Below are 18,062 nucleotides of genomic sequence, written 5' to 3'. Positions count from 1 at the left end.
ATATTGTCCTCTATCCTGCCTCCACCTGTAAATCCTGCTTGACATTCATTGTCTTCTTCATTCATTCTTATGTGGTCTTCTATTTCCTCTTTCACCATCATCATGAATATTTTATAAGAAATACTTAATAGAGCTATGGGTCTTAGGTCTTTTGCCATTGGCCTTCTTTTCTTTTCAACCATCTTTGTTCTTGACTTCTTCCACACATTTGGTTTTTCTTTTTCGTCCAACTCATTTTGATAAAATTTCTGTAAGGTTTCAAGACATATTTTGCTTTTTCCTAGTGCCTTATATAGCTCGGGTTTTAGGCCATCTGGTCCTGCCGCTTTTTTTGCCTTTAAATTTTCAAGGCAATTCTTTACTTTTTCTGTTGTGATTTTTGGATTTTCCATTGGTTTTATTTTCCCTTTTATTGCCATTACAAGGTCATAGTGTTTCCTAAGTATGTCCGGGATATTGTATTCATCTATTCATATGATGTCTTCCTGGTGCGCTATTTAATTTTCATATTCTATCTGTTTTTCTTCATTCCAAACTGAGTCTGTTTTATTTTCATGCTTACAATATATAGTTTTCCAGTACTTGATTAATTCCTCTTTTGTTTTTTTTCCTTATTTAGCTTAGTTCCTTGTTCTCCATAAAGTTGTATAACTTTGCCATGGGCTTTCTGTCTGCTCCTTATTCTATCAATATTTTCCTAGAGTTTTTTATTTTTATCCATTTTTATTTCTTCTGTTATCTTTTTTTCAAATATAGTAATTTCCTTCTTTATAATTTCTTGCACTTCCCTCTTCTTTTGATCATATCTCTCTTCCAATACCTTTTTTACTTCGATATTGGATTCATTTCTTTTCTTTCTGTTTAAATCCTTCCTTACCTTTATGCCTTTTCTTATTTCATCGTTCATCCAGGGTTGCTCGTGTACCTTTTCTTCATCAAGAACTTTCCTTTTATATACTCTTGCCAATTCTTCTTCTGCAGCCTCTTTTATTATCAGGTCCATTCCTTTTATTCTGTCTATTTGTCTACTCTTGTTGTATATTCTCTTAAACTATTTTCATCTGTCCTAAAGTATTTTACTTCCTCCCATCTTCCTTTATTAAATTTTTTATTCTGGTCACTCATTAATTCCAGTTCTATAGTGATCAGATTATGATCTGAGATGTCAAAGTTAAATTTTTCATCGTCTATAATCATTTCCCCAAAATTGTTATACATTTGTTCGTTTACTAGTACGTAGTCTATTACACTTTTTTGTTGCACTCTTTCCCATGTATAAATACCTTTACATCTTAAATCTCCATTCAATAGGACTAACCCATGGTCATTCATCCAATCGAGAATCATTTCCCCGTTCCTGTCTAAATTCTGGTAACCTAAAAATCCTACACGGCCGTTGAAATCCCCTAATATCATCAATGCCTCTTCTTCATTTAGATTTCTAATAATTCTTTCACATTCTTGTTTTATTATCTTATCCCTACTTTTGTCTTCTTCAGTATTTCCTGCTGAAAAATAAACCAACAATAATCTAAATGTATGATTATATGCATTACACTTAACACACATCAGGTCTTTACTTTTAGTTTCTATCTTTTCCAATTCTAGACTGTCACTATTTCTATAAAGTATCATCAAACCTCCTCCTTTTTTATCATTCATATTCCTCATATTTTCTACTTTTTTAACACCCTTACTTAAATTTAATCTATCTAACTTTTGCTGTGTTTCTGTCAAACAAAAAAGTTTATTTTTACTATTTAATTCCTTCTCAACTTCCATCAGTTTTTTGTTTTGTTAAGCATTGTATATTCAACAAATAAATCTTAAAGTTTTCTTTTATTTTGTGTTTATATTCTTCTTTTTCCTCGTTCTGACGAAAATTTTCCCCTCTGTACAGTTTTCCTTTCTTTATGAACCATCCATCTTCACCATTTTGTCTCTTTGTTTGTAATTCTTCCCTTAAGCGCCTCTCTCTCTCTCTCTCTCTCTCTCTCTCTCTCTCTCTCTCTCTCTCTCTCTCTCTCTCTCTCTCTCTCTCTCTCTCTCTCATCGTTAGATCTGGCGCTATAAAGATTCTACTTTCTCTTGTTTCTGGACAATTTCTAAGGTTCTTAGCCTTTCCTATAATTGTCCACTTCTCTCTTTCACTTTTCATTTTTACTAGTAATGGCCTCGGTTTATTTCTTTGGTTTCTAACCTCTTGGCTATCAGTTGGTCTATTACCTATTTCCAACCTACCTAACCTGATTGTTTCCATTACTTCAACTCCAGTTATCCCTATATTATCTTTGAATAGTCGCTCACACCTATCCTTATCCTTTCTTTGTTTTTCCTCTGTGCTTCCTTCTATGCATTCCTCGACATTATATATTACCAGATTATTTTTCCTCTTTTCCTTTTCCATTATCTCTTTAACCTCTTCTCTAACTTCTTCCCTAATGTCTTCTATTGGCATATTAACTCGTCCTAGCTTTGCCGAACCTATCGAGTCCTTTATTTCTATTATTGCGTGTTCCAGTAACTGTAGCCTATCCATTAGCCTATCATTAATCTCCTTCATCTTTTTATACTCAACCTTCATATTCCTATATGATCACCTACATTCTCTACAAAACCAAGTGAGACTTTTGTTATTCTGCAGCACTTTGTAATCTTCCCTGCCAATTTTTACACAACCATTGTGGAACCAAGACTCACAGTAGTCACAGGCGATTCCAAACTGTTTCTTTGTTACCTCTGTCGCACATGGCACAGTCAGCCGGTTCCTTTTCCATTTCTTCTTCTGATGAGGTTTCTACATCCTCGTTCCTCACCATCTTCACTTTTGGCTTCGTTCCAGTCTTGCCTTTATTATCCATTTTCGATTTTGAGCTCATAATACCTTCAAGTCCTTAATTTTCCTCACTTACATAAATTAACACAGAAGCTCACGTGCTCTGTTTACAATTGTCAAACGGCATAATGTCGATGGAACATGGTTTTAACATATTTCGTTGGCCTTCTTATTTTAAAGCTATGTGAAACAGCTCTATTGTCTCTGTTCTCTATACACTAGTTGAACTTTCATCAACCAAATCCTCTGCTTTGCCTTCCGTTACCAGTTCTTTGTTGAGAACCCTCATATCCTCGATAGTGGACCACTGGTTCCCTGTTATTCGTTTTTGCTTTGCAAGTTCACCTAAGACTTTCTTTATAGTTCAGGCACTCTTACTTAAGCTTTATTATGTCCTCATCTTGTGAAGTGACTTTGCAGTAACTTTCTTCCAACAGCATAAACATCGTAATAATGTGGTGTTCCATTTGTGACACTTCAATATCTCATTAGGAATTGTTTTTAGAGTCGAGTTGAGTTACTGGGCGGAGGGATTCGCCTTTCCATCGGCACCTCCTTAGTTTTCGTCTTTATTCTAATTCTCTTATTTTCTTCTCTCTTTTTAATCATATTCTTGCAAGTAGGATCACCGGTATATTTTCATACCAACGCCAATATGCATTAATAGAATGCATATCGAAATAGATACAGCATGGAGGTTTATCATATAGTTTTTACAATAAAAATGAATTAGAAATTTTCTCATCCACAACAATTGTTCACAAAACAACATGGATTGGCGAACATGTAGAATAAAGCAGGAGTTCATCAAGTTGGGAAAATTCATTACTGTATACAGTCAACTGAAATTATTCTTTAAAGAACAAATTCGCACATCAAAGGTCTGTTGATGTTATCAAAACATTTGCTAAGAAGCCCTCACCATCAAGATGCACCAACCACAAGCATTGTGATTGGCTACCAGCCTACCACCTCACAACTGTCTCATGTAAACATAACAAAAACAATAATAAAATAGATAATAGGTAGTAATGATACTTTTATATGAACCAAACAGCGGGCGAGTGCAGTACACCCATGTACCGCTTGTGAGAACAGAGAAGCAATGAGATAAAGTTTATTTGCGAGCAAAGACCTTTTGAGTGATGGCCAATTGCAATGTTTGTGGGCAGAGCATGTTAAGATGAAAGGCTACACCCAGTCGCAGGCACATTCGAACACATTCTCAAAATCTCTTTGTATTTTCATTATTTTAGTACACTTGAACCGATAATTTACTGTGGATTTGTTTTTTTTTAATTTAAAACTCATATTTTGAGTGTGTTATGATAATGGTAAGAATTTTCGTTATTATCATTATTATTGATAGTAGTAGACTAGAGTTCGTTCGTTCGTTTTAGATTATCTTACCTTATGTGTAACTGCAGACGAGAGGCACTAGTTGTTGTAACGCGATGTAGCAACACAATAACCATCAAATCTTAGTAATTTATGCACTATTGATAATTCACAAGAACTGGCGAAACGCTTTCATTCCTTCATTGTGGGTCTAAGCGTCTTAAAACAGTAAAATTTGGCGATTTCGAAGATCTACATCCATCATGAGAATTTTTTCAGTTGTATATTTGTTTTTGCCAAGATGGATTTTTTTTTTCTAATTACAACTATCAATTTTATCATGTTTTCCGTCAATTTTTTTTTTTTTTTTTCAGTTATTTATAAGAGTTTTCAGCTTTGCCATGATTTATGTCGACATGATTTTCAGGTGTTTATAGAAATGTTCTGCCTGATAGCAAAAAGGCTTTACACAAATGCACATACATGATAAGACGTATCCGCTTTGAACGGAATGTCAGACCCATGAACAAGAATCCTTCCTATTAGTTAATCACGCAAAAACTTAGGGAGGTTTAACAGGATATCACTCGGGATTGTTAAGCAAAGACACTCCGGTAACTTTATTCTACTTTTATTTATAAAAATAAACTTCTACACATTTCTAAATGTTAACAAATTATTCGTACTTACATGAAAATAAAAGGAATTATTAATTAAAAACTGGCTTGGATTGTATATCACATATGAATTACGAATTCCTGTAGAATCCTCTTACACTAAATATTAGGCTATTGATGAAAGCAAATCTACATTTATATATATATATATATATATATATATATATATATATATATATATATATATATATATATATATATGTGTGTGTGTGTGTGTGTGTGTGTGTGTGTGTGTGTGTGTGCATGTCTATTTGCATTAAAACTGTTGAACGAATGAGTAATACGGCGCCAGAAAGTGTAAAATTCTGAAAGTTTTAAAATGGAAGACAGAGCCATTGCTGACTTAATGTTATGATATTGATAGTGATATAAATATTCTCTTTATACATGTCTATGATTCTAAACTATATCTACAATTTCTTTTTTCTTCCCAAGGTCCACCATAGTAATGACTTTGCCATAAACTCGGTCATCTTGAGACCGTGGAAGGTGTGAAAATTTGCTGTCATCCTTGACATTACTGTCTGCAGTTTCGTCATTATTGTTCTGCTCTTTAATTGAATTGTTGCTTTTAGTAAAATAGAGATTATTTGCAGCCTTGGACCAATAAGCCTCTACCTCCTGCAAAGTTAGTTCTTGTGTCTCAGGTAACAGAAGTACAAATGTGGCTAAAGTTAGGCACCCAACCCCATAGGCCCAGAAAGAAATAAAGAGGTTAGATATAGATGTTTTTGCTGCAAATAAAGTGATGAAGAATTGCGCTGCAAAAGCTGCTGCTCCTGCAATGCCACTTCCTGTGCCTCGAACAGAACTGGGCAGCAATTCTGTGGCCATCAAGTAGCTTGTAGGGCCAATACCTATACCAAAGGCTAATGTGAACACTGCAAAGTACAAAAGTGGAGCCCAGGTTACTTTATTTTCATTTTCATGTTCATAAAAATGGCTTCCTAATAGGGCAACAGACAGACCAGCAACAAGAGAAGCAATGATGATTATTTTCTTTCGTGGAAGGCAACCGAGAAGAAAAGCACCTATGACATTGGAAAGGAACCGAACGCTTCCCACAATTACAGAGCCGTGAAGAGGTGATATTTCAGCATTTGCATTTTGAAAAATCTGGACAACAAATAAAGCAAGAACAAGCTGTCCAGTGCACTCTTTAAGGACAAGTAAAGTAGTGGACACAGCCACGGGAAGTAAAGCATTCGGTTTAGAAAGACCTTGAACACTTTGGCAATGTGTTTCTTCACAACTATTGGTTAAAGAATAAATATTCTGCATCTCCCTCACTTCCATCTCCACATTGTAACCGTGTGGTCGCAGACTTTCTAAAGTACGTTTGGCCTCTTCGATCTTACCCTGCTTGATAAGTTTAGTAGGAGACTCAGGCACCAATAGCAGAAAAATCATACATGGAACGGAAATACATGGAATGATAAGGACAACGGTTGTCCAATGGAAGACTCCACCAAAGATGTAAGTGAGGAAGAATCCCAAGGAAAAGGCAGCTTCTGGTACAGCCCCCAGCAATCCCCTCCTTTTCGGCTCACTTACTTCGCATGGGTACACATAAACGCAGATAGATCCACCAGCAGTTAGGAGTCCCTGAAAAAAAGAAAGTTAAAGTTAGTTAGCAGTGACTGGTTTATTCTCTCTTCTTTTAAGATACCATTGATTTTCCAACCTGATATGTGGCATAATGTAAGGGGTAAAATGGCACATGTCAGTGTTAATAAAAATCAAATAGGCTAGCGTGTGTCAATACAAAACGAGGAATAGAGGAACTGCTAGAGAATTAATTTGGAAATATTAGATTTACGTCTAAGAATGATTATCTAAAAGCAAATAATCAAAATACTCCTCCAAACATTTTTTTTCTACAAATATGCCGAAAATATAGTTCAGATTATTTTAGCCATAGATATCCTACCCTACTTGATGCCGTGTAAGCCATATTGGCTAATGATACCGATAACACGAAGACCGCCGCCATCTTGCCATGGGAGAGATAAGCGGTGGCTAGCATAGTATTCAATGTAAATAAATGTCACGTAAAAATTTATAGCAAAATATGTGCATACCACTTCAAGATCTACCTAGCTTCCATTTTGATATGTTATAATGAATAAATGTAAATACATCTGAATATTATTATCTATTCATGTATATATATATATATATATATATATATATCTATCAATATACTATTATTATTATTATTATTATTATTATTATTATTATTATTATTATTAGTAGTAGTAGTAGTAGTAGTAGTAGTAGTAGTAGTAGTAGTAGTAGTATAGAAGCTAAGCTACAACTCTAGTTGAGAAACCAAGATGCTATAAGCCTCGGGGCTCCAACAGGGAAAAATAGCCCAGTACGGAAAGGAAACCAGGAAATGAATACATTACAAGAGAAATAATACAATCAAAATCAAATATTTCAAGAACAGTAATAACATTAAACCAGATCATTCACATATAAACTATAAAAAAAAAACAAGAGGAAGATAAATAAGATAGAGCAGCGTGCTCGAGTGTACCCTAGAGCAAGAGAACTCTAATCAAAGTCAGTGGAAGGCAATGGTACAGAGGCTATGACACTACCCAAGACTAGAGAACAATGATTTGATTTTGGAGTGTCCTCCTAGAAGAGCTACTTAGCGTAGCTAAAGAGTCTTCTACCCACACCAAGAGAAAAGTGACCACTGAACAATTACAGTACAGTAGTTAATCCTTCGGGCGAAGAAGAATTGTTTGGTAATCTCAGTGTTCTCAGGTGTATGAGGATAGAGGAGAATCTATAAAGAATATGCCACACTATTCGGTGTATGTGTAGGCAAAGGGAAAGTGAACCGTAACCAGAGAGAAGGGCCCAATGTAGTACAGTCTGGCCAGTCAAACGGGACCCATAAATCTCTAACGGTACATGCTACCTATATATATATATATATATACACACCCCTTTCTAAGTGGAGATACCTTAACATGGTGAAACGGTTTGTGTATCGCCATGATCAGCACAGCCATGATCAGGGCTACCCATACGAGGTTGGTTTGCTGTGAACGATCAAACAAAATTCTCTCCCCATCACCAATCCGTAGTGGCCAGTGTGATGATGATAATGACCAAGGACATGTCTGATGCCATTGCCCTTCATTGGACTAAAAACGGCTGCTTATATATATATATACATACATACATACATACATACATACACACACACACACACACACACACATATATATATATATATATATATATATATATATATATATATATATATGTATGTATGTATGTATGTATATGTAGATATAAATATATACAGTAACAATAAATGCAGCTTTTTCCAGTCCACTACAGTACAAAAGCAGTACAAAAGCCTCATACTTTGTTATATATATATATATATATATATATATATATATATATATATATATATATATATATATATATATATGTATATATACATATATATACATATATGTATATATATATATATATATATATATATATATATATATATATATATATATATATGTGTGTGTGTGTGTGTGTGTGTATGATTTACGCCGGTTGACGCAAACCCTTCTGTAAGATTTCGCCTGTCGTCGGTATCTTCAACTTTTAAATCAATAATTCGCCATTCATCATCTATTTGACGCTTCATAGTCCTCAGCCACGTACGCCTGGTTCTTTCAACTGTTCTAGTGCCTTGCGGAGCTCAGTTAAAAGTTGGTGAACTAATATCTCTTGGGGAGTGTGAAGAGCAAGCCCAAATCATTTCCATCTACCTCTCATCATGATCTCATCCACATATGGCGCTCAAGTAACCTCTCTTCTATTTTAATCTGTCCCTGCCATTCGTCTCCCAATATTCTTCCTGGGGCTTTGTTCTCAAATCTACAAAATCTGTTTGATATTGTTTCATTTCCATACCACGACTCACGTCTATACAATAACACTGATTTCACTATACTCATATATAGCCTGATATATATATATATATGTACTGTAAGCTCAGGAGATTTGGTTTCCAGATTTTACTGAACCTATACCCATGGTCTGATATGCTGTTTTCAATGTCATTAAACTTTAGTTCCTAAATATTTAGATGATTCTACCTCATTAATCCTTTCTCCTTCCAATGATATTTCATCTTCCATTGCATATTCCGTTTTCATCATCATCTCTTTCTCCTAATTATCTTGAGCCCAACCTCCTGTGATATTTCGTGCATTCTGGTACGCAAGCATTGTAAATCCTGTGGTGTTCTGCTAATGACAGCATCATCAGAATAATCTAGGTCAGCTAATTTTCTATTACAATCCAGTCCCAACTTCTAGGTTTTGCCTTTTCATGTCAAATTCTACAAAATAATCTTGTAAGTATTTGGGAGTCACTTCATTTCAGGACAATATCGTCTTAGCAGTTATTCCATCGTATCCAAGGGCTTTTCTTCTGTTGAGTTTTTTAATGATAACTTCGACTTCAAGGCATTTTCATCCTCTGTTGTTATAACAGGTCCATATCTCTTTTTGATGGGTATATGCTTCTTCTTTGCTCCCGTAGAGATTTCATTAGTAATTCAATAATTCTATGAGCGATTCTTACACCATAGCCATTCCTTGAATTCATATCTTTGTCAGCCTCATCTGCTTTCCCGTCTAAATATCCTCTCCAGTCATTCTTGGCTTTTATTTTGACTTCACTATCAATACTGGAATACTTAGCATGCTCTACCTTGTAATTTTCATTACTGCCTCTAAACTTTCAACAATAAAATTCTATTTGTTTTCTTTTTATAGTATCCCAAGTATCATATATCATCCATGGCTTTCTCCTTGTACCTGCATGTCCCAAACATTCACTACCAACTGTCTGATATATGTTCTTAATATCACATCACTCTTCGCTAATTGTCTGATATTCATATCTTCAAGTCTCTAAGATTGCAAATCTATTCCTACATTCAATTGCAAATGTTTTTCTGGGTTCATACAGACAAACACACACACGTACACACACTCATGTATATATATATATATATACAGTACACACACACACACACACATATATATATATATATATACATAAAATTGTATATGTAAATATATTTAGATATGCATGCGAGTGTTTATATATATATATATATATATGCATATATATAAATATATATGTGTATATATATATATAATGTATATATATATATATATATAAATATATATATATATACATTACTCTGTGTGTTTACTCTTTAATATAACACTAGTTGTTTTAGCTACACTGTAAGTTTGTTGGTGCAGCTAAAGGGAGCACAAAACTGCAGCAAATTAACAATGGTTAAATGTGAATTTCTATTGAGCGACCTTGATAAGTTCCCTTGGCAAGATGGCTGTTCTCTACACATATACGAGATCGGTTCATAGGGCATCTTTGGTAGGATATATGGTTTAACGAGAGAGAGAGAGAGAGAGAGAGAGAGAGAGAGAGAGAGAGATTTATACCTGTATGGCTCGGAGGATGATCATAGCCGCGGGAGAGCTCCTGGAAAGTAGTAATATAGGCCATGTCAGGGCGAGTGGAGGAAGGATTAGGATCAAAAGACGTCGAGCACCCAAGTGTTGCACAAGGCCACCACCAACGACCGATCCGGGTATGGACACTAGTTGAATAACGATTGCTAGAAAATAAAAATAAGAAATTCGTACATTGAATTTGTGCATTAGAAACTAAACTAATCATCGAATTAACCAAAAAAAAAAAAAAAAAAAAAAACGTCAACTCTAATTTGAAATTGCTAGTTTTTGATGTTGAAATACAAGTGTCTTCCTGGAAAGAACCTGGAAAACATGACAACTAGTGTGTAATGACTCTTATTTGTTCTACTTTTGTACGATGCACAATTAAAAATATGCATGGACTCACCAAACCAATTTATCTGGTCTTCATTTAGACTAACGTCTCTCTCAATCTTCCAATTTCCTAAAGCTACGGATGAAAATGCGATGACTATTCCGAAAACACAGCCTATCGACCCAACAGCAACAGCAGATGCTATCTGAAAATGAAAATTGATATGTGGATCATAATTTGAATGTAGTTTGCATATTTGTATCATCACTAATAACGATAAAATACCTAGTCTATAGTGTCTGTCTATATACAAATGGATCTATTGTTTCTATAAATTTCACTGTGGCGCAATGAAGATCAACTTCAGTGATAACGTGGATCCCCAAAACTTGTTTGAGATACATGTGGGAAAGCAAGAAAAATATCCATGGACAATTCGTACTCCGGGTGGAGCATGCAACCGTGTCTAAACTAAATTTCAAATGTTTCCAATACCCAACAGTCAGTCTTAAAATATGGCCCGTCTATTATCATTTAAGAGAATTCTATTGGGCACCATTGACTCCATAAGAAATTGTTCTAAATTGTTATAAAAGGTCTTTGGCTCTTGGTCTGATTACTTTTGTATTAATAAAAGATTAAAATTGGACAATTCATTGAAATTTATGTAAGATGACAGGGGAAATCATCCCAAAGGAAATATATCTATTCATTCCAGAATGATGTTTATAGATGACAATAAAGGCGATGCGAGCCATCTGTCGCTACCTAAGACCTGCTGACGAGAGTCGTTATCACTTATGCAAGAAATAAGGTATCCGTGCAGATTGTCCTCTAAGGCCACATTACAGTAGTCCATTTTTCTATGCTTTACAGATTGGGTTAAAACTCACTGGTGAAATTAAACTTTCGATATGCTTTTATTCAAACGTAATAACTTTACAACACGCCTACATATTTCATTATTGAGTCAGAAGTAAATTGCGATTATTCTGGACAACATTGAACTACATGAAAACATGTTTTACGCGTCGGTAGATTATTATTATTATTATTATTATTATTATTATTATTATTATTATTATTATTATTATTATTATTATTATTATTATTAAAAGCTAGTTGGAAAAGCAAGATGCCTAAGCCCAAGGAGTACAACAAGGGAAAATAGCCCAGTGAATAAGGGAAACAAGGAAATAAATAAACAAGAGAAGAATAAACAATCAAACTAAAACGACATTAAATTGGATCCTTTACGTATAAACTATAAAAAAAGAGGAAGAGAAATAAGCATGCTCGAGTGTACCACCAAACAAGAGAACTCTGATCGAAGACAGTGGAAGGCCATGGTACAGAGGCTAAGACACCCCCCAAGACTAGAGACCAATGGTTTGATTTTGGAGCACTGTAGTACTCTCTGACCAGTCAAAGGATCCAATAACTCTCTAGCGGTAGTATCACAACGGGTGGCTGGTGCCCTGGCCAACCTACTACCTGCGCTGCATACATAAAACTTTAATATATTCATATATATTGAAATATGCTTATAAACATAACAGTATTAAGACTCGGCAGTGAATTCATAACAAGGAATCTGTGAAGTAAAAAGGTTAAGTGGCATACAGTATTATGTTATCCTTACCTGACGAAATACTGGTGATATGAACTGTTTTTTGTCTTTGTCTGACATCCATTGGTTAGTTATGACTTGTTGTAGTTTGTCTTTCGCCTCCACTTTAGTGTCCATATGAAGACAGTTATATAACGACACAAATTAGCGAAAATATATAAAATTGTTTACGAAATATACAAGAGATATATGTAACTAGAAACAAACAATACGAATAAAGTCACTTTTTTAATAATCAATGTGACTTGAATGGCGTTTTTAATCTTAAGTTGGGCGGACCGGACGAGGTACCTGACGATTGCCAACGGATGGACTGAGAAAATCTTCAGTCCCCTGTTACCTTATATACTGGGTGGGTGTCTTCGCGCTCAATACCCGCTTGGTGCAACAGGCACCCTTTACCTTTCCTTGTTGTCGGCAGTACGCCAACTCCATATGGGCTTTATTGTGAATGCCAAAAAACTTTTTTTTTTTTTTTTAACGTTTCTTTTTCTTCCTTTTTTAAATTTTTCATTATCTGCAGAGAGTTTGTATGAGGTCAATTTTATGAATCTACCCGGATTTTCAAACGGATGAATATTCAGCATTGCAACTCCTGGAACCAGTTTGGTTTCCCCTCGGATCTCGTTCTCGAACTTTCTGCGATTATAAAACGTCGCTACGTCCTGTGTTTAGGATACTCTTATGACCTCACCGGTTATTTCTTTCAGTAACCTACACGTAGTTCTTCATTAAGTGAAAATAAGGGAAAGGAGAGGATTTCCCGATTATTACATTTAACTGATATTGTATTAATGATAACCTTAGCAGACAAATGAATATATTTACGGTATGAGGGCTGTCAGAATATTGTTGGTCCATAAAATCTAGAGACATAAAGTAAAACAAATTTCTATTGACTGTAAGCTACGAATAATATGTTTATGTTTCTTCGTAACGTTCCTCATCCCACCAAACACGCACACACACATGCACGCACACACACACTTTTCACTAAAAACTGATGAGGAAAGGAATGTTTCTGCCATTGTTTTAAGATGTTTCTGAAATGACTCGGTACATTATCATTACAAAAATAAACAGCTCTGCTAATTTCTGCATTGTCTGCATGATACTTTTCTATACAATTATGTAACTTGGCACATTTCCAGCCATTTCCTTTATCAGTGAACATTTTTTGTGTAATCTTTTGCCATTATGTATGGAATAGAAAACTAAAGGAAATTTTAACTGTATACCCTTGCTACTATATATATATATATATATATATATATATATATATATATATATATATATATATATATATATATATATATATTACTTAATGAAATATATCATTCTGATCATATTTCTGGTTTATAGTCTATATATCAAATAGTTTGAAAATTTATTTTATAATTTGAAGAAAAGAATCAATTAAAGCCAAGTAAAAATAAAACTGGATGAATATTCCTTGTTTTATGCTGGCTTTTAAGTATTTTATTCGAATTATCAAGACACATTCCTTTACAGTTATATATGAACAGAGCTACCAACTTTTACAGATTATCATCTTTTTACAGATTTATCTGTAGGAGCAAGTCATATTTTCAGCAAATAAAATATAGGGCAGTGTTTGATGCATTTGATATCAGATTATCATCTGGAGAACACACACGCACACACACACACACACACACATATATATATATATATATACATATATATATATATATATATATATATATATATATATATATATATATATATATATATATATATATAAATCCCAGAAACAGAAAAAAGAGAAACATTGATACGAGAGAAAACTAAAGTAAAGTATATTCTAACAATTGCAGTAGAAAGACCTCAAACAGACACAAGTGGAAGGACATGTCTGAGGCATTTGCTTTTGCAGTGGGCTAGTAATGGCTGATATTGTCGATGATGATGATAATAAGTCCCTACATATGAATTAGATGCATTCAAAGAGAGGGGGTTTAAGCTCAGAACCTCTCGAGTCCAATATGATTAACTTAATCATCCATATCACAGTCGGCGGATTTTCCGAATACTATTGATCTATCCTACACATGTAATAAGAATTCTTATAGCTATTTCTGCATGATAAAATCATCATCATCTCCTCCCACAACTACTGTATTGACGCAAAGGGCTTCGGTTAAATAAAATACTAGGGAAAAAAGTTCAAACGTTCTTCATTTGTTGCCAGCACTGAATATTCATAGGTCGAATGTTCTGATCTTAGGGATTTGATATATATATATATATATATATATATATATATATATATATATATATATATATATATATATTATATATATATATATATATACATATACTATATATATATATATATATATATATGTATATATATATATATATATATATATAGATATATATATATATATAATATGTATGCTTGTATGTATATCTGTATATATATATATATATATATATATATAGATAGATATATTCATATATAATATGTATGCTTGTGTGTTTCTGTATTATGTAGATATATGTATACATGCATAGTAGATGTAATGAAACTATATTTGATCGTTTTAGATTGACAGAACTGCCTGCTTTCATCACTCCAGCAGCATCACTGAAATAGTGATTAAAAACGCTTTGAATCGATCCCAAAATATCCTATTTTGATGTTCTGGCGGATGGTGCTCTCTGGAATGTTCCTTGGGCGTCCCTTGTCTAGCTCGGTGGGTCGATTACTCGTTTGGTTACCTTTGATTCACCCGCCAATTGCATTAATTATAATGCTATTTGATAGATGTATATGCTTTTCTTTTCAACAGGCCTAATTTTTTACTAAGTGTCATCATTGCCTGCCCTCAATATTTGCATAGCAATGGCAAGGGTAATGTGAAGTGATTGACTTTCAAAACTCTTTGAATAGCAGGAACGAGGGGAGATGTCAAGAAGAGCTCACCGAACCTAAATACCTCTTTACTATATTCAGGAAACGATGGAAAATGGAACGATTTCATAGTATGAAGTACGAAAAGCGACAAGAGAAATTACAATCCAGTGTCCTCTCTCACTCTCTCTCTCTAAAGCAGGTTTGATGTAGCCGTATTCCTCAGTTCCAGAGTGTTCGGACCGTAACAAATTCTCTCTCTCTCTCTCTCTCTCTCTCTCTCTCTCTCTCTCTCTCTCTCTCTCTCTCTCTCTCTCTCTCTCTCCAAATCATCTGTTTTGATAAGACAGATTGTAGATTTTCTGAGACACATCGCTAGCTCCAAATTGTTCGCTTTCGCTTTTGTTTCCAAAATATCTGCCTTCGCTCAAGTCACGGAAGGTTATCGAAGGTCATGTATGCGAATCCAGAACCTTCTCTCTCTCTCTCTCTCTCTCTCTCTCTCTCTCTCTCTCTCTCTCTCTCTCTCTCTCTCTCTCTCTCTCCAGGTTTTTTTTTTTATAAAAGATTGTAGATCTAGAAAATTTTTCCATATTACACCATAATCTAAAAGGCTCGATTACCCTTTTACAAGAAAAAATCCTATAAATGAATATAGAGAGAACAAGCAGATGAATTCTATCATATCTAAATAAGAACGGTATATTCGATCATATATATATATATATTTTTTTTGCATTCCAGGCTATACATACATACATACATACATACATACATACATGCATACATACATACATACATTGTATGAATGTTGAATTCAGACTGAATTTGACTCTGGACTATCACTCATTGTTCAATCTAATTGTAATATTGTATTAGGATTTGTTATGTAGGACTTGTTGAAGAACCTGAGTACTGAAAGCTTCTGGAGCCACCCCTTCTGGAGGAAATGGCTCACGAATGGTCTGGAAATTCATGTGCTTTTTGATACACTGAATATAGACAAAGCTTTCTTGGTGAACTGCAAAGGATACTGTGGGCAAATTTGTCGTCAAGAATCGTTGCGATCTATGTGTATGTTGCATAAGATTTTTCTTAATTCTGACCATCCTTTGCAGTCAGACATTCCCACACTGTACCATCTTGTACGTTTAGTATTACTAGGTATGCAGTTAATCATAACAATCTTGGATTCTCTATTAATTTGTTCAATACTACATAGTATTCTTGGAGTTTTATTCCAGCTGTGACAGATTGTGGAATGGTCTTCCCAATCCGGCAGTTGAGTCGGGGGAACTTCAGAAGTTCATGCTAGTTGCAAATGTTATCATCATCATCATTATTATTATTATTATTATTATTATTATTATTAGCTAAGCTACAACACTAGTTGAAAAAAAGGATGCTATAAGCTTACCGGCTCCAACAAAAAAAAAATAGCCCAGTGAGGAAATAAAATAAGAAAATGAATAAACTACGAGAGTAGTAATGGAAAATTAAGATAAAATACTTTAAGAACAGTGACATTAAAATAAATCTTTCATATACAAACTATAAAAACTTCAGAAAAAAATTAATAGGCAGAAAATATAGATATAATGGTGTGTCCACGTGTACCTTAAAGCAAGAGACCTCTACCCTAAAACAGTGAAAGACCATAACACAGAGGCTATGGCGCTACCCAAGACTTTAGAACAATGGCTTGATCTTGGAGTGTCCTTCTCCAAAAAGAGCTGCTTACCATAGCTAAGGAGTCTCTTTTACCCTTACGAAAAGGAAAGTAGCCTGTTAACAATTACACTGCAGTACTTAACACCTTGAGGGAAGCAGAATTGTTTGGTAATCTCACTGTTATCAGGTGTATGAGGACAGAGGAGAATGTGGAAAGAATAGGCTAGAGTATTCAGTGTATGTGTAAGGAAAGGATAAATAAGCCGAACCAGAGAAAGGTATCCTACTGTCTGATCAGTCAAAGGGTGACTGGTGGCTGGTGGCTTGGCCTACTTACTAACTACCATGTTGACATATGTCTCTTATCATAGTTAAATATGACAGATCTATTTTAACATTGAAACTAATCTTAAAGTATTCTATACTCTTGAATCATTACTTATGAGTTTATATGTTATTTCTTTTCCGCACTGGGTATCTGTCCCTGTTGTGGCTTGACTAGTAATAAAACTCTCTCTCTCTCTCTCTCTCTCTCTCTCTCTCTCTCTCTCTCTCTCTCTCTCTCTCTCTCTCTCTCTCTCTCTCATGCTTTATTAGCAATTAACGGCAAAACTTTGGAAATTTTAAGTTGCATGAAACATATATCTATTCGAGATTTTAACAGAAAAGATAAATAATTTTCTCTGCTCTCTTTCTTAGGGAGTGTACACTACTTGCGATTAGCTTCAGGTCTTTTTACTCAAAATAAAGAAGCAATCGTTCCAATTATTTTAGCTGAATTTGAAGCATCGTATTGCGGTTTCTCTATGAGTATTGGAGTGGCCAATAAGCGGTTATGTAGTGATTTTGGAACATTGCATTACCACTACCTCAGCATTGAATTAAAGAATATGTATGCCATAATCAGTCAGTCTAAGTCCAAGAAAAAGACTAAAATTGCCAAAGCTAATTTCAGAGAATTCATATTTACAGTAAATAAAAGATCTAACATTACTATTTTACCTTTACCCTCACGATATTACAGTTCATGCTGTCAATGAAAAAAAAAGTCCACAAATGTAAAGAAATGAAACTCCAGTGGTGTACTGAAAAGGACAAAACACACAGAAAGCTCATGGTAGGAATCTACAGCTTTTGAATACCGACAGGAAACAAAAAAATAGTCTTCCCCATAAT

At 34.3% G+C, this 18,062-nt stretch overlaps 1 protein-coding gene across 1 annotated transcript; it reads right to left on the bottom strand.

The window, feature by feature from the left end:
* Positions 1 to 5,195: 5,195 nt before the first annotated feature.
* Positions 5,196 to 12,639, bottom strand: LOC137644924 (facilitated trehalose transporter Tret1-2 homolog). The gene is made up of 4 exons (XM_068377799.1): positions 12,350 to 12,639; positions 10,780 to 10,912; positions 10,359 to 10,534; positions 5,196 to 6,456 (listed from the first exon to the last, which is right to left on the bottom strand). The coding sequence occupies exons 1-4, from the start codon at positions 12,452 to 12,454 to the stop codon at positions 5,251 to 5,253; spliced, it is 1,620 nt and encodes a 539-aa protein (XP_068233900.1). The 5' UTR covers positions 12,455 to 12,639; the 3' UTR covers positions 5,196 to 5,250.
* Between the last annotated feature and the right edge of the window lie 5,423 nt (positions 12,640 to 18,062).

Source organism: Palaemon carinicauda, chromosome 8 (assembly GCF_036898095.1).
Source record: "Palaemon carinicauda isolate YSFRI2023 chromosome 8, ASM3689809v2, whole genome shotgun sequence".
NCBI classification, from domain to species: domain Eukaryota; kingdom Metazoa; phylum Arthropoda; class Malacostraca; order Decapoda; family Palaemonidae; genus Palaemon; species Palaemon carinicauda.
This window is presented reverse-complemented; position numbering and strand designations above follow the sequence as displayed.